General features: G+C 40.7%; 1 protein-coding gene and 1 long non-coding RNA gene across 2 annotated transcripts in view; one reads left to right on the forward strand and one right to left on the reverse strand.

Moving 5' to 3' along the window:
• The window catches only part of LOC131986284 (kin of IRRE-like protein 3), a 249,033-nt gene extending 243,399 nt beyond the window's left edge, over positions 1-5,634 (forward strand). Inside the window, exon 16 of the mRNA XM_059351163.1 lies at positions 2,833-5,634. Within this exon, the coding sequence (XP_059207146.1) occupies positions 2,833-3,306 (474 nt within the window). The 3' untranslated portion in view covers positions 3,307-5,634. The remainder of the gene's footprint in view (positions 1-2,832) is intronic.
• Positions 5,635-9,231: 3,597 nt separating this feature from the next.
• On the reverse strand, positions 9,232-12,185 carry LOC131986286 (uncharacterized). The gene is made up of 3 exons (XR_009395689.1): positions 11,956-12,185; positions 10,954-11,006; positions 9,232-9,276 (listed from the first exon to the last, which is right to left on the reverse strand). It is a non-coding gene; the product is annotated as an uncharacterized LOC131986286 (long non-coding RNA).
• Between the last annotated feature and the right edge of the window lie 10,122 nt (positions 12,186-22,307).

Consider the following 22,307-nt stretch of genomic DNA (forward strand, 5'->3'; position numbering starts at 1 on the left):
GCAGCTACCTCTCCTAGTCACCTGCGGTATGCAGCATGTCATTTGGGTTATCAAGTGGGAACTTTCCCTCATCGATGTTTTGTTAAGTTAAGCCCACGACACCTCAGAAAGGCTTAACGGTGTAAGCCAGCGTCCTGGAAACACCCCACTCCACACCACCACAACAAAAAACACTTCCCTCACCTCAACCTCACCAACTAATGCCTGTCCTCAACTAATGCCTGTCCTAAACCTACACATGATTCTATAAATTCTTCCCAAACGTGTACACCAAAGAGCCTCACAGCCTGTCATGAACTTGTGTCTTTACCTTCCGACTAATTAAAACCCCAAGGACCCTGCAGCTACGCTACCTGGGGCTGTCCTGAAAGGTGCCATAGTGAAATTAACAATACAAATAATGGACAGAATAGGGACAGAATACTGACATTCTTGGCTACATCATCAGCACCATGTGGCCCTCCCCGGCGACTGCGGCTGTGTCTAGCCTCACTGACGGCGTTAATGCACGCTTAGTGCCATTGGTTCCGCGTGGCATTCTTAGCTCAAACATAACAAGTCTCTCAAGGAACTCCCCAGCTAACATGCTTCATTCTCATCCACAACCACTCACTTCCTTGCTCTGCTGCCTGCGACATGTTTTTAACTGCCAGTATCTTGGAACTGTGATTTCTGTCATTTATATTTGCAGTTGCATTTTGGGCCTATAGAGGGCGCAGTACTTCCAAATACCACTTTGCCTGTTCCTTGGATGAAAAATGACAGAGAGAGTTTAGCTGGCTGTGAATTCCAGTATACAACACTGGTTACACTGGATGAAGCAGTACAGCCAGTTTCAAGCTCTGTCCATGAATACCCAACTAGAACTAGAAATGATAATTCACTTCCTTCATGTCCACATGTCTTTTACAGAGTCCATTATATTGCACTGCCATATTTCCACAGTAGGCCAGAATAGACAAAGTAATCTCTAGAACTGGAGAGCCACCTGACGTAGTTCTCTGAGCTACTCTGAAGGCTCTGAGGGAAAGGGTGTTCATTTAGTTGCATTCTGCAACCTCACCACTGAATGACACTAAATCCTCCACTCTGAACCTCTGCCATACAATACAGCAGCAGCCAAGTGACTTCAGAGCACAAATCAATTTGGCCTCTGAGGATTCAAGGTTCCTTCATTAATCATTTTATATCACAGAATTCACTCTATACACCAATAGTACACAGTACACTATTCTATTCACTTCAGTTCAATTTAATCTATATTGCCCACAATTACAAATCACAACTTTACTGTAAAGGGATTTACAATCTACAGATGACAGCCTCTGTTCTTTGACCCTCTCTTTGGAAACAAAAAATCCTTCTCTGTGTACAATTATTTCATTGAGAATACAATACAAACAGAATGTAATGCTGTTTTTCTGTGAGCAACATGCTCTGCCTTACCATATGGCACAAATATTTTAAATATTTAGCTTTTTGGCTGTTTTAGCTGAGGAACACATAACTTTTTCCTCGTTCCTTCAAAAGCTTTCTGTACTCACAGAGTGGCAGTTTTTGACATATGTGAAAATTACAACTTTTTGTCAAAAAATGTCATCAAAAATGATCAAAAGCCAGTCATCCACAGAAATGAAACATTCATTTGAAGCTCATTAGCACAATACTTTTTTTAGAGACACTTTTAAACACCTACCTAATATATAAAGTACACAAGCTGATGTAGTGCACAATAGTAATGAGTAAATATGCACTAATGTGACCTTGATTCTGAAAACCTGCAGTCTGACTTCCTGTTTTATACTCTTCCTGGTGTGAATGTTGTCCAACACAGCTCTCACCTGTTAATACTGTTCTTATCATATTGATACATATTTCATTTTTTCAATCCTTACTATTACTCTAAGTAATCAGTTTATATGAACCATGGTATTAATGAGACCATGTCGGACAAAACTGTCCATACTGTCCAATCTTGCACCGGATTTGACGGACAATAAATGTACCAACATCTGCAATATAAACTGCAGATGTTGTTGCATATACCTGACAAGGCTTTCTGACTCACACTCCGCTCACTCACACATTATCTGCTTTCTCATATTATACAAATTAGCCTGTTTTTTTTTGTCTTGTATTCAGCATCCCATTTTCTTGTTACCGTTCATGGATCTACTTTAGACCTTCCGATTAGGAAGGATTAAAATAAATTTGGTCTCAGCCACTTGAGATGCCAATCTCCCTCCCCCTTCCCTGCCACTACTTCAAGGTCCACTTTGTGTTTCAATTGTAATATCCAGATGAGATTTTACACCTGGAAAGCTCCCCTTTGTGTTTCAAAAGTGATAGCCAGATGAGATTTTACACCTGGAAAGCTCCCCTTTGTGTCTTAAATTGTGATGTGTAGACCTAATTTTGTAACTAAACTAAATACTGCAGGAGGCATCCCTGGCCAGACCTCCTGTGAGCACAGGGGTATGAGCCACATCATAGTGGGTGTTCTCCAGGCATAAATTGGACAGTTTTCTTTCCATTCGGGGTCTTTTTTCACTGTGTGTTGTTTTCTTCGCGTAATAAAAATAAAAACCTTATCGGCCGGCAGAAGTCTCTGTTTCATTCTTCACCAGCAGCAGATTTCCACTACAGAAATGATAGTTGAGAAGTCCCTGTTTTGCAGTCCCACGTCTTCATGTTGTAGGTACACTGTGTTTCAGAAATAGCTATTATGTGATTTACGTATGTATCGTTGAGTAAAAAGAGAGTATTGTTTAAATTATAGCAGGTGGCAATTATATAATCAAATTTGTTCTTTTCCTCTTTTGCATATAAAAGGACCCCACCAATGGCTACTACAGTGTCAACACCTTCAATGAGCACCACGCTACCACCACCATCTCCTTGGCCCCCAGCCAGACTCCTGACGTAGTTCGAAGCACACCCTCTGGAACAATGACTGTTGGAAAGCAGCGGGTACCCACTGGAATGTCCTTCACCAACATCTACAACACCCTTGGTGCCGGTCCTAACCGTCTGTACGACTACAGCCAGCGCTTCGTCCTGGGCATGGGAAGCAGCTCCATTGAATTGTGCGAGCGGGAGTTTCAGCGGAGCTCGCTCAGCGACTCCAGCTCTTTCATCGACACACAGTGTGACAGCAGTGTCAGCAGCTACAGCAAGCAGGACAGCTATGTGCAGTGTGACAAGGACAGCAAGACCTCAGCCTCTTCCTCTTCCCATTATTCTCAGTCCTCCCAGAACTCAGACCTCACCAGGCCTCTGCAGAAACGCATGCAGACCCACGTCTAACAGCTTGTGGGGCCATACTGGGATTGCAAGGGAAAGTAAGGGATGTTCCAAAGAGCCATTTTACCTACACAGATGTTTTTGATCAGTATTCCAACAAAGGGACATAACATGATTTGTTGATGCCAACCTTTGAACCTTTCAGTTCCCTGATGGAACTCCTGGAATCTAAGTGTGACTTCTTAATTGCGAACCTACTTTACAATATCATGACAATCATTTGTCTGCTTGTTTTGCTCATAAAAAAATATGCAAACACAGTAGTTTGCTGCTGTTCCCTTTTTTTCACTTGGCAGACTGCCTACATATGTAACGACAGAGAGAAGGTTAGTTACAGAGAGAATATCAGACAGAAACAGCTAAAGTAACAAGCAGCTTTTTATACATGACAGAACTGGGTGATGTTAGCTCAGCTGCTCCTCTGGTTTTGTTCAAATCAGAAAAGCAAGCTTTGTTGAGGAGGATTGGAATGCATTGAAAAAGGAATAAAAACCTGGGTAATGTATTAATTTTGATGATGTTAAGTTGACCTGCTAATGAAATTGGAAAATTAGCCCATCTATCAAAGTCCTGTATTGTTTTGTGATATAACTTTGAAAAATCATGTTTAAAAAGACTGGGGTATTCCTGGGTTATATTAATTCCCAAGTATTTGAATTTGTCTGAAATTGAAAATGGGTAGGACGTGAAAGCATGAGTACTTTTGCGTGCTTTTTAATTTGTTAGGAATAAAATGCTCTTTGATAAATTGAGTTTATATCCTGAGACAACTCCAAAATCTGATAGGATGGACATAACAATTGGTAATGATAAAGGTTTAGAGATATATAGTAATCAATCATCCGCGTATACTTTGTGTACAATCCCTCCCCTTTTTATTCCTATATATTCCTTTAATGTGCCTAACGAGATAGCAAGCGCTTCAATGGCTAATGCAAATAACAGTGGTGATAAAGGACATCCCTGTCTTGTAGAGCGATTCAGTGGAAAGTAATCGGACCTAATATTGTTTGTTCGTAAGGAGGTCTGGGGTTTAGTATGTAATAGTCTAATTAGGGAAATAAATCCAAAGACGAATCAAAACCTTGACAGGGCTGAGAAGAGGTAGTCCCACTCAACCCTGTCGAAGGCCTTCTCCGCATCCAAAGATAACAGTATCTCCAGAAGTTGGTTTTCTGTTCCCTGGGTTTAAATTATGTTAGATAATCTTCTGATATTGAAAAAATAACTATCATTTATGAATCCAGTTTGGTCTTCAGAGTCTTCATGGCTTTTCAAGTGAGCACCATGGAGGAATAGTGTGTGAGCAGGGCACAGCAGCAAGCTCTGTTATGTGTAACCCATCTCCTGTACACCAGTTACCACAACAGCCCATGTTTATTGCTAGCTGCAGTAGAAATGGGTTTCTTTTTTGTATTATGTCCTGTATAATGTTTTTGGCTGTTTGATGGCTCTTATTTTTTGGACATTGTGAAAATGTCTTTGTCTTTTAGTGGATGCTTGTAAAGGTGAATTCCTCATGAGGTGATCACAGAATGCATGGAGAAGTGGGTGTATCATCTAGCCAATTCACACCAACACAACATTCAGATGCTTTTGTTCAGTCACCTGCTTCTTTCTTTTTTCCCTTCTGAAGTACCTTATAATGTTTACAATTGTATTGCAAGGGTGTTGAGGTCTGTGCTTTCCCATTTAATGTGAGACACTTGTGTATGTACCATATCTCTGAAAAGCACTTTTTAGCTGCCAGAGCAGTTTTGTCATTTCCATATTTCGCTGATACTGTGTTGTTTATACTGGAGCTCTGTAAAACCCAACATTTTGTGCACTGTAATTTAACTCTCAAATGACATGGGGGACTTTGCTGACCACTGTTTTAACTGAGCCAGAATGCTGTCATTAGTTTGAAGCCAGACTGCTGCACTAAATGATGAAATTAAGAATTAAGATAAATTAAGATAAGCCTCTGGAACAATGGTGATTAACAATAAAATAATGCTGCAACTAGAGTTCAATCAGCCAATACAAATAATAGACAGGTCCAGTGTGACACAGCAGAGGAGCATGAATAAAAAGGTGATCAGGAAGAAATGTGGACAGAGTGAAGAAAGCACAAACATACTCATGTTCTCCAAATGAATATAAGTGAATAGCATGGGTTGATGTTCTGTCATAAACAAGCACTTACAAATGTACAAGTTTAATCTCATCATGTTTGGCATTTCTGCCTTGCATTTAGGGATTTCATTTGTGAACATACATTAATGTACAGAAAGAAAGATTTTGTGCCAATATTGTGTTTTGATTAAAGAAAACGACAGGATACCTCAATGCTCTTTGTTTGGAGGAAATTTATTTTGCTGGTATAATTGGTCTGAATTATATGCTGTTTCTTGGATTTTCTTTCTTTACAACATGGACAAAACCCTGCACATTAATGATAGCTGTGAACCCAGGTCCAACAGCTTGCGTAGGCCCTCCCCTGAAAAAAAAAATGTATACCCTGATCTAAATATGTGTATTCGTAAGATGTTTGCAGAACAGACATTGGATAAAAATAGCTTTAAAATCATGTTAATGGACAGAATCATAAATAATCTGTGAAGCAGTGATACATTACGTTGCCGTTAACGCTCCACTTCCAAAAAATGCGTTAAAAAACTATACAGATTGATATGTTTTCTACTATTTTCAGCATCAACCTCTTAAACAACTCCCGCCCTGCTCAAAACTACCAAATGTTTAAACATTTTTGACATTTTAACCCTTTAAATGCCAGTTTGATTGCACGGTGTCACTGATGTTCCTTATGAAAAAATATTATTTTCCACATAATATATAACTTTTGGCTGTTTGATCAGGACTGAGGTTGATTGAAAAATTTAACCCAGACAAGTTGGTGAAAAAAAATATATATATATATGTCTACCATCAAGTTGCCATAAAGAGGTTTTTACATCTTAAATCTGACACTACACAAAAAACTGCATCAAAATCAATTGTTGTTGCTAATCTTTGACATAGCCAAGGCTGCGATAAAAAACAAACAAATGCCCCAGCCAAAAATTATTTATCATATGGAAAATAAATGAATTTTTTAGTTTTTTCTGTTTTTACTGAAAAACAGTGACGTCATGTAATCAAACTGGTATTTAAAGGGTTAAAATCCTCAAAATCTTTGAATGTTTGGTAGTTTTGAGCAGGGAAGAAGTTGTTTAAGAGGTTTATGCAGAAAAAAGTAGCAAAAAATATTAATCTGTAAAGTTTTTATAGCATTTGTTTGGAAGTGGATATTTTCAGCCTGAGGGGTCTGAAAGGGTAGTAAATTTGTACAATAATTTAGCTTTTTTCCAAATTCACCTTATATCGAGGAATTGCACCATATGCCTTCAGTAAAGTCTTTAATTTGGCAAGAGAGTTACCAGGGTCTGTTAACCTCTTCAACACTCATCCTCATCACCGGCGTTTCTCAAGGCTGTGTGCTGAGTCCTCCCCTCTACTCCCTCTTCACCCAAGACTGCATACCTGTACATGGTTCCAATACCACTGTCGAGTTTGCAGACTACACAACATTGATTGGCTTCATCAGCAACAACGATGAGTCGGCCTACAGAGAAGAGGTCCGGCATCTAGCTGAGTGGTGCGCTGACAACAACGTGGCTCTCAATACTGGGAAGACCCAAGAGCTCATTGTGGACTTCAGAAAAGAAAAGTGGCACACACACCCCCATCTGTATCAGTGGGACAGACTGGACTCTCAACACCTCTACTCTGGTCAAGAAGGCTCACCAGCGTCTACCTGAGGAGACTGAAAAAGGCCCATCTGTCTCCTCAGATTCTGGTGAATTTCTACTGCTGCACCATCACGAGCATCCTCACCAACTGCATCTCTGTTTGGTACGGCAGCTGCACTGCTACTGACCGGAAAGCATTACAGATGGTGGTGAAAACTGCCCAACGCGTCACTGGCTCCTCACTCCCCACCATTGAGGCTGTCCAGGGCAAGAGATGTCTGTGGAGGGCGCCCTCCTCCCCTCTGGGAGGCGTTACAGGGTCCTACGTTTCCGGACGAGCAGGTTCAGGAGCAGCTTCTTCCCTTCCGCTGTCATCCTACTGAACTACACCTCTGTGACACCCCTCAACACCCCCTCCAGTGACTGTACTTTACCTCTCCACTTGGACTGCTACACACCCCCTCTACAGCACTGAAAGTGATCTCTATTTGTTTACAACAAGCACCAGACACTCTATTGTGTTAATTCACAGTCACTATGATAAGCGGAGACTTTGTGCATAATTCACCTATGGCTAAGCCCCGCTCCCTCCACTCACTCAGACAAACAGTCAACATTCGGTGACGGGCACTATGGCAGCTGTCAACAGTCCGAGAAATTTCACGGGAGGCAATTGATCATTTTTGGAGACAGAAAGATGAAATATCATCTCGAAGTCACCAAAAGGGCCTTCATTATGCATTGGAGGGTTATGTTAATAATTTTATTGTTGAGAAGGTCGCTGAAAAGTTTAAGTTTAAGCTCCAGGCATCTCAGACAACAAGATAGAGGATCAGAATTGTTCATGCACTGCAGTGCCCAAAGGTGCCTTGACCAATCACGTTGACCTGGAAGGTGTCGTAAAATGCCAAGCACTCTGGGAAATTAAGTTCTTGAGAGGGGACAAAATGGAGGTGACCTGCCATTTTGTGAGTAGACTCAGAAAAATGTTTCATTTAGTCCACAAATGTTAAAGTTCACAAATGAACACAAGATTCACCTGTGGTACAATCCCAACATATATACATACATACAATAAAATTATTTCAGATGAGCCATCTTTTTGACATTTTAAATCCCTTGCTCAACACAGACAAATACAGGATAACTAGCCTATAATATGTGAGGCTGAAAATTTGAGAGCATGCTTATAACATACCAAATTTGATTTATGTTGCCCAACCTGATGTTGCATATTCTCCCCGATACAATTTTGAATTTCTTTATTTTGGCAATAGCTCTCTCCACATGAACTCTGTGAGCAGCTATGTTTTTTGTTTTGTGTAAATTTGCGGGAGACATCTGTTTGTTTGATTGAGCAAAAGGGGGGATATTTAATCTCAGTCCAATTTCTTCCAAGTCTTTCTCAATCAGAAATCCTTTGTCAACCATTACACCATCACCTTTGTTCAGGTAGCTATGAGACATGAGTGTTTTCAGCAACTCTAGGAATTTGCTTTTCTGAACAATTTCCTTGTCAGACAATGATCCAGTAAAAAGAGTCGATGTAAACATGATAGTGCCACGTGGATCACATGCAATCAGTGATTTCAGAGTGTTGGTTGACTTGAAACTTTGACTCTGCAGTACTAACGAACTTGGCCTCTCAAACTTTACTTCTGTGCAGTCAATTATTGCTAGAGTTTTTCCGAAGTTGATCTATTTATCTGGCATTTGGGAGATGATGGTGTCTCCTTGTGGCCATACAGGTAATTCACCAAGTACATCAAACATGTAATCGACCCATGAGTTGAAAAGAGTGTCTGAGCTTCATTCTAGTATCTGAAATCTGTAAGCCAGATCCTTTAAGTCTGAATTTTGGCGCAACTTCATGAGAACCAGCAAAAGTTGGTGACGTAGCGGCATTTTATCAATTTCTTGATCAACCCGCTTATATGTTAATGGGAGAAAGGTTTGTGGAGCTGTATACGTATTAAACTGTATATAAACTGATCGTAACTGAAGCCAGTGCAGTACCAGAAATAGTTTGAAATTTTGCTGCGATGCAGGAGTTCTGGTGTCAGTGTTGTTAGAGTCTGATTTTTTTTTTCAGCATCCTTCTGAGCCAGCATAGTCCTTTATGTCAGCAGCTCTTGCTCCACTTCCCCTGAGGGCAGCTCCAGTGGCGGATGCTGGTCCAGATGATCTGGCACTTCCTCTGGCTGCTGTTGCACGGGTTGTTGCTCATCCTTTAGTGGCACTGCAAATATAAATGTATGGTTTAAAATGAATGAAGGAAAACATAAAGATTTTCTGGTACAAGCAAAATGTCAAAAACCAAACAACATATCAGTAAAATTATTCAAACCAAGGGCCCATTCACATTTCCTAAACGGAAAAAGGCATCACACCAGTGCCAATAACCACAACAGAGCACTCCCTCTCATATGTTATTATTAGGGCCGGGACTTTAACGCGTTAATTAAGATGAATTAATTACATAAAAATTAACTCGTGAAAAAAAATTGACGCATATTAATCACACTTATTTTTGCACCACGGAATGTTTCTCACTGGATGAGTTTCAGGTGGACCGATTATACTGGAGCACCAACTAGCATTCATGAGTTCAGACAACAACAAACCACAGTGAACATGAAGGAAGAAGCTGATGAGAGCGCTTTGGTTGGCCCCGTGGATGATGGGACATTTTGTTACAAAAAACGAACGGATGGAAGATAAGAGCATGGTTGTGTGCAAGCTATGCAACTAGGAATTCACATATCACCGCAGCACATCGAGCCTCAACTATCACCTCAATGCAAAACATATAGCAGCTAGCAGCTAGTGTGGCTACCTGAATTTATGAAATGTACTATATTTCTAAATATGCTATTGCTACACTTAATGGCAACAATTGCACTGGTCTGTTGGACTTGAACAAAAATAAACAATATTTTTGTTGCTTAAGCTTATGTATTCAGTTATTATTCAATGGTATACTAAAAATCCATGTGAAAAAAAATTACTTCTCACTGTTCTCAGGTCAAATATTTATATGCGATTAAATGTGATTAATTTCGATTAATTAATTACAAAGCCTCTAATTAATTTGATTTTTTTTAATTGAATCCTGGCCCTAGTTATTATTAGTTATATTGTAATTTCAGGTGTTTCTGTATTTGTAACTTCAATTTCCTTTTCCTGTAGCTTCCAGTGTTAAACAAGCCGGCATCATTCCTGTTCCTGTGCCAACAACATCCCCAGGCCCCTCTCCCCACACATCTCTCTACCAACACCTACTGAACAAATCAATCAGAGTTTTAATCTTGAAGAAGCAAGGAAAATTCAAGTGGCGACAAAGGCACAGGCTGCCTGGGAGAAATGGCACAAAGATCTTGAGGGAAGGCTGACAGCCTCTAACTTTGGAGAAATATTGAAAAGAGATTGAAAAAGTTACAGCAGAATTAATTCAGTCAATGTACTACCCCAAACCCTTCACCTCAAAGGCAACGAGCTATGGCACTCCAAGTGATCCAAAGGCAAAGGAGATCTCCCAAGAGAAATATCCATCTAGACATGTACACGATGCTGGCCTAATGCTACAGCCAGAGCTGCCGTTTCTTGGTGCAACCCCGGATGCTATTATATGTGATGATGGGGAAACTGGACTGCTCGAAATTGAGAAGCTGCCTCAACTATCAAAGACTTTTATGTCATCAACAATGGACAAAACATCAAAGTATCAAAAAGCCACAACCAAAAAGCCAATGACTGCTGCTTTTAAGTGGACTTGATTTCTGTGATTTTGTCCTTTACACAAGAGCAGATCTGTACATTGAGAGATCTCACAAAGACGTCCTGTTCATCAATTCAATGGTTGCAAACCTTCATGAATTTCATGTCAATAACTTTTGTACCAAGAAATAGATCTCACCTCCTCTCCTGATTTTTCTGTCCTTCGTGGTCCTTCTGGGAGCTGATTCACACCTGAAAATGAAAGAAAAATAACATCATTAGGGCTGCAAGAAAAAAATATTTTCATTAACAAAGTGCTTTGATTATTTTATGGATTAATTGATATTAAGTGGATTCATAATATGTCATAAAATGTTTCTACGTATTTTTCAAAACCCAATGTCTGCCATTAAAGCTGCTGGAATTTTTTCAACAGTGTGCAGATCCTTTTTCAGATTTTTGCCTTCAGCTTGATATTATATCCTTGCCCAAAATGCTTAAACAAAAAATATAGCATTTTATTAGGAGTTATTACTCACACTAAATCAGCACAAATCAATGACCTCCTGACCTCTTGTCTATTGACACTGTATGTAAATACTTGAATATTTAGTTACGTTGAAGAGGAGTGAAAAAGGTTGCATGTTTTGCTAAAAAAATATATCACAATGTTCCCCAGTTGTTTTGGTAGAAAGTTGTCTAAAATGTTGTGCTTGAATATGCAATTAATGGTTCATGATAAAATTAAATATGTAAGTTGCATACGTTTCCAGCACGTTTCCACAAGCCTTTTTACCATCTTTACTAAGAGTAGCTCTCCGTTAGTTTGGTGCTACAGTATTTATATGAATGATTCAGCACAGCATTGCTAACATTTGTTATCTCAGTTATTTACAGATAAGTTAATGAAGCTAAGCTCCGAAACTTGACATTAACGTTAGTATAACTAGAGCCCTTTAGACAACAGCTAACAATCATGTACGATTGTCAAATTACAAAAACTAGCACATAACAGGCCAATGAACTCCCAGCAAAAAAAGTGACATGATGTACAACCCAGCTAGAAGCTAACGTTAGGCTTAGAAACTGTTAGAAAACGCTAGGCTAATGTTAAGTGATGTGAAAGATAACTTTAACATCTCTAACATCTAAACATCTCTAGCAGTGACAATATGTTGCCTCAAATACGTTGTTGACTTACCTTAGAACAGATGTAGACATTGTTAGAGTTTGTTTTTTTGCAGAACAGATGAGAGGAGAGTAAAATCCTTTTGACTATTTATTTAAGACAGTAATGAAAGAGTGAGCATGTACATGGACCTTCTCTGTTCAGAAACCACAGGCTGCTAAGCAGTTAGCTGTAACCACCTCCCAGAAAAGGATACCTAACTTACTTTTACCCAGAGTTTTATAATATGAATGTGCGACTATCTGATTGGTCAAAACTGTTGGGGCAGCACCATGGTTTAGACTTGGCCCGCCCATTTCGTTAGCACACAGGCTAGTCCTAGCTTCTTGGTGCTTCAGCTTCCAGTCACCGCCCGTGGAAGGAAAAAGCTAACAGCACACTTTTGTATCTTGTCTAGTGTTTGTCAGTATCTATCTCCACCTGGGCCCGTGGCCTTGAATTGGAGCACAAAGAGTGTTTCAGTTTTTTATCTGCTTGCCCTCAAATAATGTGGCAATGTGCAAAGCGTTATCAATATGTCCTTTCTGTTGATACTCCTGTGTGCTGTGCCTGGCACATAAAATGTGTGTTCCATGCCCCGCCAGATACTCCTCTAAGCAGCATTTTACTAAAGGTCATAATGCAGACCATTGCTAATTCTATTAATCTCTAACAACATCCGTGTTAATTTTATCCACGTTAAGTTGGTGTTGTGGTCTACCGCATAACTTGATCCAGAGCAAGACACCTATCCCGGTTGAGATGTGGCTTAGGAAATGGTAGAAAATACACCCCGTCGCCCAGCCTCTCGGGATACCCAGTGTCGGAGTTGCATGTACCCCATGCACACCGTTTGACCATTTAAAACTTAAAATATCAAGAAAAAACACATAAAAACACATAAAAACTGACTAACACCAATGCATTTCAATGGATGTGGAAGCAGAGAATGTCCGAGTGTATTGGATTAGCTATGTGCACTGTGATTGGCTCATCATGTTTGGGGGTGTGGCTTAGCCGTAGGTCAATTAGTCATGCTGCTTTCAGCTGCTGATGTTGTGCACAATTAGCGATGGCGAAAACCAAACCTCACCTCCGGAGTTTCTAAATCCCTCTGGGGGCTAACTTGTAGTGGAGACACGCAGAGTGAGCACACTTTTGAGAGGGCGTGGCCTGAGACTTTCCCAGCAGCCACTCTTTCCCCTAAAGGAAACACGGCTATTGATCTCATAAGTGGTCTGTGTGAACTCCAAATGACGGAAATCCGTCGTAGCGACGGAGAACTTTAATCCACGGAAGTGGATTATCCACACTGATCTGCAATAAAGTCAGCGAAGAAGCATGTAACGCTATTAAACTGTAACTGTAAACTGTATCATCCACCAGCAGGCTCTGTGCACCAGACATCTCAAATTTGACGATGTTATGAAACCAGTGGCAAAGGCAATCAATTGTATTCGCTTTAAAGCTCTGTACCACCGATAGTTTCAGCAGTTCTTGCGTGACATCCAGGCTAAGTGGCTAAGTCAGGGGGTCTGCACTGCAGCAATTTTTTTCTCTGAAAGAAGAAATTGGACATTTTTTGGGTGAGAAGGGACAACAAATGGAAGAACTCTCTGATCCTGTATGGCTGGTAAATCTGGCTTTTTTGGTTGACATAACGCAGCATCTGAATGTGCTGAATGTTAGTCTTCAACGAAAATATGCAGTTGTGAGCCAGCTATATGCTCACATCAAGACTTTTGGAACCAAACTACAGCTTTTCCAAAGACACTCGTCCCAAACAGAGCCCTGCACCGTGCACTTCCCAGCTTTGAAAGAGTTAATTGACATTTCCCACAGGACAACATCAGTGCTCAAATCTCTTTCTGCAGAGTTTAACAGAAACTTTCTGGACTTTGCAGTTATTGAAAAGGGAATGTTGCTTTTCTCTGCTCCATTCTCCGTGGACCCCGATGATGCTCCTCTACAACTGCAGCTGGAGCTCATTGAGCTGCAGTGTGACAATGAGTGCTGCGGAAAACACCAACAGTGTTCACTTGTTGACTTTTACCAGCAGCTGGACGAAGGCAGGTTTCAAAAAATAGCGGTCATTCACTAAGAAAATGCTGAGCTTATTCGGCTCTACTAATTTGTGCGAGCAAACATTCTCAGTCATGAACTTCAACAAAAGGATAGATATAAGAAACAAAGGGAAGAAGGAAAGTTGAAGAGTGTCACTGAGTTGTCTCCAAGGGAGCAAAGAAAGCAAAGAAGGGAATGGACGAAAAGACAGAGAGTACACAGGAAGATGAAAAGATAGAAAGAAGTAGCTGTTTGCAGGGACACACCACCTAGCACTTCCAGTGAGAGTGGGGGGAAGAAAGGGACCAAAAGAAAAAAAGTCTGCAAATATAGAAAATTTAAGAAATTAGAAGAGAACATAGAAGAAATGCAGAGAAAGAAAGAAGACTCTCCAAGGTTGAAAACGCAGATGGACACACAAAAGTATGGATTTCCTCAACATGTGACAAAGACCCTACTTTTACACAACACACTCATGCATCAAATTAAAGAGAAATACAAGTCTGCCAGCTACAAAGACAAACAATCATTCAGGAGACTTCTCACAACCGGGCTACTGAGGAAGTACAAACTTGACTCTGCAATGAGAAAATGTGTTGGTGTCTCCCAGAAAGTGTTCAACAAGAGTGAAAACCACCCATGTCTTACCTTTCGGAAAAATGATAAGCAAAAAAACATTGACATCGTCAAAACATTTCTTAGTCGAGATGACAATAATCGGATATCAGTAGGAAAAAAGGAAACAATCACAAGATTTAAAACAATGAAACAGAAGAGGTACCGAAACTGTGCCGTCACAACCGAAACATGAATGTTTCGTCAAAAATAAAGTATATTGAATTATCAACTTAGATATTGTGATTGTGTTTGGTTCAGTGTGGATTAAAACTAATGAATCCTTAAGTTTGTAATCATTATGATGAACTTTATGCCCTTTACAAAGAAAAATTGGATTCAAAATCCATTGATTCTGATAAATCACACTTAAATGCTTTTTAAAAAAATATATACTTTTTAATTTACCTATGAATTTTGAAAAATACTATGTCAGACAAATATATTTACAAGGTGGATGTAAAAAAAAATCAATAAAACTAACATTTTATGTCATATTTCATTGTGTTTTGGTAGTGACACATTTTGGAAGAGGAAAAATATTCCAAAACTGTCTGAAAATACAAAATGAGAATTAATTGTACAACTACTAGAAATGTGTACCTTGGATATTATACAACTAACATACCTGGAAAGTTTTGGGGAAAAGACACATTCATTTTAAGATGTTTCCAACTGTGACTTTGCACCAATTCTGTAGAATGGCCCATATAGGAAGCCCATGTGGGCTGACCATATCGGGCCCGAAGGGGATATGAGTTGGCAAGGTGGGCATGGGATAGAAGTAGGTGAGTTATGTGAGTCCCACATGGGTCACATGACATGAGTCCCACATTGAAAGCCCATACGGGCCAACTCTAAAGGCCCCATAGGGGATTTAAGTGGGCAGAGTGGGCATGGGGTGGAACTGGGTATCATTTCTTCGGCTTCCCATGTGGGCCCTGTAAGTGATAAGAATTGGCTAAGGGGGCATTGGCTGGAAGAAGGCAAGTTGTGTGGACCCCATGTGGTTTCAGTAACATGAGACCCACATGGTACGCAGGGCTTAAATATTCCGGCACCGTGCCGGATTTCCGGCGTGTGGCGATTGACTGCGATTCATAAAAAATATATATATATATTTTTAAAAAAAGTAAACATTACGTTAGCAATCGTGTGCATAGTTACGGTTGTTGTGACCATGGATGTATTCAGAAGGTTGTGAGAGACATAGCAACAGTAACCACGCAGCAGCAGCTGATGCTGCATTCCAGACAACTCGGAAAAAACGGGCTGTGATTTGAGGAAAATGAATTGAACAGCTCAAACAGGCAGCAGATCAAACTCGAAAATTACATGTATATTCATCTTCCAAAATAAGTATAAATTGCTGCTGCATAGGTTTTCAGTGTTCAGCGGACAGTGACAATATGCCACACTTTGTTTTTCTCCTCCGACTTAACCTGTAGCCTGTACACTATGAACTCTTGATTACCTCCAAGTGGTCTTGAACGCAGCATCCAAGCCGGAGTTTGTTTCACCGAAATGCGCAGATGGAGGGGAAATTCATGAGGCCAGGGGAAGACGTCCTAAATGAAAAAGGACTTAAAAATAAATGGTGTTGGGTGTGGATGGAAGAAAGGGACGAAGACGGCAAGCCTTTTGGTAGCTGGTGCCAAAAATTACGAGAGGCAGGTGCTTGTTTCTGTGTGTTGTGCGCGAAGAAGCTAATATATGCAGCTAGCGGCAAAAAAAGTTCTTCGACATCACGAAGGTGACCCCGGCCATAGAGCTGCTGTTTCGCGCTAACAACATACAAGTTGTTTGCGGGGAGCAACAGCCACAGCTGACGTACCGCCGCCAATGACAGATCGTGTTTGTGAGCTGAAAATACGTGTGTGCGCATTCATTGCTGAACACGATTTATCATTCACAATCGCTCAACCACTGGTAGACCTATGTAAAAAGTTAGCGGTTGATAAAACTGCTTTAAAGAAACGCTCTGTTTCCAATCAGCATGCCAGTTATATGAACACCCATGGCACAACACCAGAGTTCAAGAAATGGCTGTCTGATAAGCTCAGGTTTCTGTATTAAACTGTATTTGCCCAGCTGGGGCCTACAAAAAACCTTGTGCAATCCTACCTTAACCCATTGACGCCTGAAACGCCTGTAAAACCTCTGGGCGATTTTAAAATAAGCCTTCTACTAAATAATAGATTTTTCAGCCTCTGTAGCAGATAGAAATGAAATTCAAAAAGTATTTCAGAGCTTATACAAATACTACAAAACAACGTATCCGCTTTCCAGGCTTCAATGGGTTAAACCCACATGGGCAATTGGCTTGGCTTACATTACACGTTACGTTATCCTAAACAATAATCAGTATATGAAAACTGAAATGAAAATGAAGCCTGTCTATTGTAACACATATTTTACTTACATTTCTATTTGTCTGTGTAAAGTTTTCCTCTGCAGGTGATGCAGGCAGGGTGGACCTCTGATGCTCAACATGAGAAGACGGAACTGGACTCCAAAAAACAACAACAACAACTTATCAATATCTGAGGTTACATATTGATGTTTTTATGAATGAATTTAAATGAGCTCTGTTGCTGCATGCTGTAATTGTGGTGTGTGGAGGCTGGGGGTTGGTTTCTGTGTTTCTTTTGGCAGAGGTGGGCGTGGCTTGCTGGGTTGCTTAGGAGCTGACTGCACACACCTGTGGCTCATTATCATCTGGAGCTGTATTTAAGAGGCCGGCCTCCTGGGCTCTCGCTGCCAGATTGTTCCACTCTTTCAGGGTAGATCTTCCTGTGTGCACTGCGTGAACTTATAACTTGAGATTTCTGACTGTCACCTCACTGACTGCTGCTGCTGCCATTAAAGTGAATGAAGAAGACGTCTGGGCAGCTCTTCCTCAAAGACGGGGAGAAGGTCTTTCCACCACAGTCCACCAGCAGACACTGATGTCCAGAGCTAGACACAGAGCTGTCACCAATGATTCACACTGTGACTATGGGAGGAAAATAAATAAGTATTAAATGCTTCAGGTTAAAAAAAAAAAAAAAAGCTGTAGAGTGCCTTAATGTTGAAAATACTTGTGTGACATTTGAAGGATAAAATGGAAGAAGGGATCCACACCTCAAAAATATAAAACATTCTTCAAATTAATTTATTTGTTGTCCTTTGAAGACAGATAATGTGATAATTAATGTCAGCTGTCGAAAGTCAAGTTACCAAGACTGGAACTTAAGTTTACTGACAAATGTACTGAAAGAAAGAACTATAAATATAAAATGGCCTTTCTTTCTTAATTGATATTCCAGATAATAATCCCAGACAGCCTGTCATGTCAGTGTCACATCATAACATTAAATGCATACTGTCTACAGTAGCATTGTGGGGGATTATCATTTTACATTATCATACACACTGACACATCTACACTGAGAAACAACCTGCAGATTTTCAAATGTAATAAGTTTGGGATAATCATACCTATGAGTAGAAGTTATTAATAGGCTAAATAATAATTATAATTATAAGCCAGTATCGATCCAACATCTACGGTAAGAATACTAACCTAATTACATATCACTCAGCTCATAATAAAGTTAAATCAAGGGACATCCAAATAAACAACTTCTAGCTAAAGTAGAATTAAATTAACTTGTTTGTCTCACGTAAGTATCCGTAAACGTTACTGGGGTTTTCCACCGGGCGCGTTACAGCCGCGGAACGGCTCCACTGCGGTTTTGCTCCGTCTTCTGCCTGCCGTCAATTCACACCAGACGCGTGACGGCCGCGGAATGGCAGCATAGTAAGCCAGCTATATACACGCGAGATAAGGAGAACACGCGATAATCCTGAACATACGGGAGACCGCGAGATTGTGATGAACTGTGTGTATAAAGTAAACAACAACAACAACCAACAGCTTACTTTGCTTCTCTGACAAGGAAGATCTGTTGATCTGACCATCTATCTTAATAAAAACAATGTGTTATGTCATAAATGATTGTATGATGTTCCACTTCAACAATCAGTCTGTTGTCGTCCGTGTCGCCGATCCTCTGAGATCCTTTAATTGATTGATTGCTGATCTGGTGCCTCTGTCATAACATAATGTTGATGTGAAGTAGTTTTAGGCTGCATGAACTGCGTATTGAGTTTTATTTTGAAAGGGGCGGAAGTGTTTTACGCTGATTCTGAGTGGGACTTCCTGTCTGGTGCGATCTGCTCTGTTGAGATTCACGCGATTTGGCAGCGTCTCGCGGAGAAGTAGAAGTCCTACCTAATGCTCGCGTAGAGACGCTGACATGACGCTGCTGTAACGTTACGCAGCGCGCCCGGTGAGTGTTACCTATTTGCAACGGCGTACGCGACGCTGACGTGACGCTGCAGTAACGTGCCCGGTGGAAATCAGGCTTGAGAACGAGAGTATTTCTACACTACATTACTTGCCCATTGCATTGCGCAGGAACGACTTGATTCTCTTCAGGGTACAGAAACACAGCTCAGCTTCAGCCGTGGTCATGGGAGTGGTTATGAGAATGTTCAACAGAGCCACAGTCTCAGAAAATGTCTCCTGGGGGTTGTATCTCTGCAGAACCTGCCAGAGCACCACAAAAGCCTTTGAATTCAGGATTCATAGATGAGAGAAAGTTCTGTCCTGAGCCAGGATTGTGCTGCAGATCTCCCTTGACAGCCTCTGCTTGTCCTCTTCTCCCAAGGTCCTCCTTGGTCTTGTGGTTCTTGTGGTCACTACTTCCTGCTGCTGTTGAGAGGAGTCTCTGAGGGCAAGCAGACCAACAGTGTTGGTCTGGTAGCATTTAGAAAAGTGAAGAAAATACTAATTTCAAAACACCAATATTTATCTAACTATTTGTAACAATAGTATCTAGGTTTACTGTATGTATATACAGTCACCAGCTACTTAATTAGATACACCTGTGCAATAAAATCCAATACAACAGCTGCTATAACTTCTGCTATTACAAAGCATATCCACTTTTCCATCTCCCTGTTTTCTTGAGCAGGGGGGATGCGTGTCCTGTACAAGTGACCACCGAAATTCAAAGTGTTACCCAAATTTCCCAACCAAATTCGCAACACGCCGAGTGCCAGGGGCAAGGAGCGAACACTGGTATCCAGCAACTCAGGGCTTATATATGCTATGTACAAGTAGTGGCAATTCCCGGCATTCCTAGCCACATGCCGCAACCAAAGTCACAAGACTATGAGTGAATGCCAGAGGCCAGGTGGTAGCATCTCGTACAGAGGGTGTAGTGAGGGTGTTGTGTCAGACTGACATCTCTGCGCTAAAGAGTCCCTGACCATGCTATGCAGGAAGGGCGATGTCAATCTTAGCCTTTGGTGTGGTGGGTGACCCAACAATAAGTGGGACCTACTGAACATGACACTATCAAGTATCAAGCCAAGGCAGCAGATGGCTGAACCATACTCCAAACAAATTCTCAATCCAAACCAAGGACTCCCACAACAAAACTCTGGCATTGCAAGCCCATACTGGCATACTGAAGACAGACGACAGAAAAAGCTGGCCATGTCCCAAGTGGGAAAACAGATTCCTTCAGTGCAGCCTTTCCTGGAGCCGATTCCACAAAGAGACACTCACAAGTCTGCTGGAGAGGCTCACAGTTTTCCTAGGGTGCATCATCGGAGGGAATTGTTTTGGGCCCAAGTCCAGCCTACAGCCTGAGAGGAAAGTTCAGCCCCACTCCCTCCCAGTTGCAGGGCAATTGTGGCCTTATTCCTGTTGTGAACTAAACATGCATGAATATGCAATAGGAAATACCAGGGAGTTTATACAAATTGCAAAGACCTTGGTATCAACAAGAAAAAGCTATCCCTCTTGCTCTTGTGACAGTTGAGAGTATTGCCTCCCAGCAGTTGCGTTGCTCAGGCCTTGACCAAGGTGAGCAAGGGGGATAAAAGGCAATCACCCTTTCGCACACTTGAAGGGAAGGGCCTCAAGCCTGATTTCCACTGGGCGCGTAATGGCTGCGCTGCGGTCGCCGTTGCCACTCTAACTGGTCGATCCGATGTCATTGAACAGTTGGCAATTCTGCGTGAACTTGCTTCTTTTGCTCCATTCATTTTTAAGTCGGCTGGCAGACCTGTTGTCCTAGCCTCTGGTTTGTTTACTCTCGTCAGGATCTGAGGACAACTTGGAGCTCAATGCTCTAAAAACAGTGGAGATGATTGTGGACTTCAGGAAGAGCCCAGCCTCACCTGCCCCATCACCCTGAGTGTCTTCCCAGTCACCACTGTTGAGCCATACCTCATCAACAAGGCCAGAGACCCCACTGACTCTTCCCCTTCCACACGTTACATTAATGTAATGCACAGCCACTATCATCCTGCTAAGAATCCACAGCTGCTGTGTACTGTATTTAATATTTAACTGATTATATAGTCTTATTTTAATGCATGTTTGTAATTTTCTTATTCAGACAAACTACTGTCAGCACACCATAGAGAGGGCGACCATGTTCAGGCTGTTGGTCCCCAGTATCACCTGTGACTGCTCCGAAGAGTTATAGTGCTTTGTAAACTATCCACACTGCAAATTAACCCTTAGTTCTGTATATTTGGACGGACAGTGTGAGTGCAAATAAGAAAGTCTGTTACCATCTAGGCCCAATATTGCAATTTTAAAATATACATGTAAAAACTTACTGAAACCCTTCAATTTCTGCATCATAGGCCTCATTCAACATCTGTAGTGAAATGTCTAGTTTCAAATCGTTAAATTGGTCCCTATTTTTACATATTATCTCTGTTTATATTCCGTGTTTGTTGACGTGCCTGTTGTTCATATTTTACTGTTTAAGCTACTGAAGTACTTGCCTTAATGTATATCTACATTTTAGTAGCGTGTTTGTTTAGTAGCGTGTTTGTTTGAAAGTAGACAAAAATATTTATCTCGAAAGTTCTTAGACATTTTCAGACTGAATGGCTCGTAAGGTTATTAAATTTGTACACAGTATTATAGAGCCATTAGAAAAATTTAAATTTGAATTTCAAAATGTATCAAGAAAGAAATCCTTCTTCCAAAAATCATGTCATTTGCAGTGCCACAGCCAAAATTATTGCCAAAACAAAAGTGAAAAATTACAAATATGGCTGAGAATGTCCTGAGTGGGCCCAGAGGGTTAATCAAATAAATTATTAATCAACCAACCAGTTCTAATTTTTAAAAAGAAATCACATTCTCTGATTTCAACATTTTATTTATGAACATTTTCTGATTTTCAGTTAAATATTTTCCAACAAAATGAACAACAGATTTATATAGTGTGTGTGTGTGTGTGTGTGTTTGTTTGTTTGTTTGTTTGTTGTTGGGTATGGACACACCCTGTTGCTCCTCCGCATGTGAAGTTCCTTACGGAAAAATTAAGTTCTTTGAATTTGAATATGTAATGAAAATACAATGCAATGTTAAAAAAAATTAAAGTTGAACTTCTTTACTTTGTTTTAATAGTTTTACTTTAAACAAATATTTTTTATTAGTTTTTAACATTTTAACAGGGAAACTGTACTGTAAACAAATTGAACTCCTATTCCACCACTGCTTACTACTGTTTAATTTGGCACTGACTGTCTGGATGCCCTTCGTCCTCCTCTGTCTCTTGCCCCAGTGAACAATTTCGACAGTGCCCTCTCTGCTTCCTGCTGGTTCACCTGTGCCGTCAACGAGA

The sequence above is a fragment of the Centropristis striata genome, chromosome 15, assembly GCF_030273125.1.
Source record: "Centropristis striata isolate RG_2023a ecotype Rhode Island chromosome 15, C.striata_1.0, whole genome shotgun sequence".
Lineage (NCBI taxonomy): Eukaryota > Metazoa > Chordata > Actinopteri > Perciformes > Serranidae > Centropristis > Centropristis striata.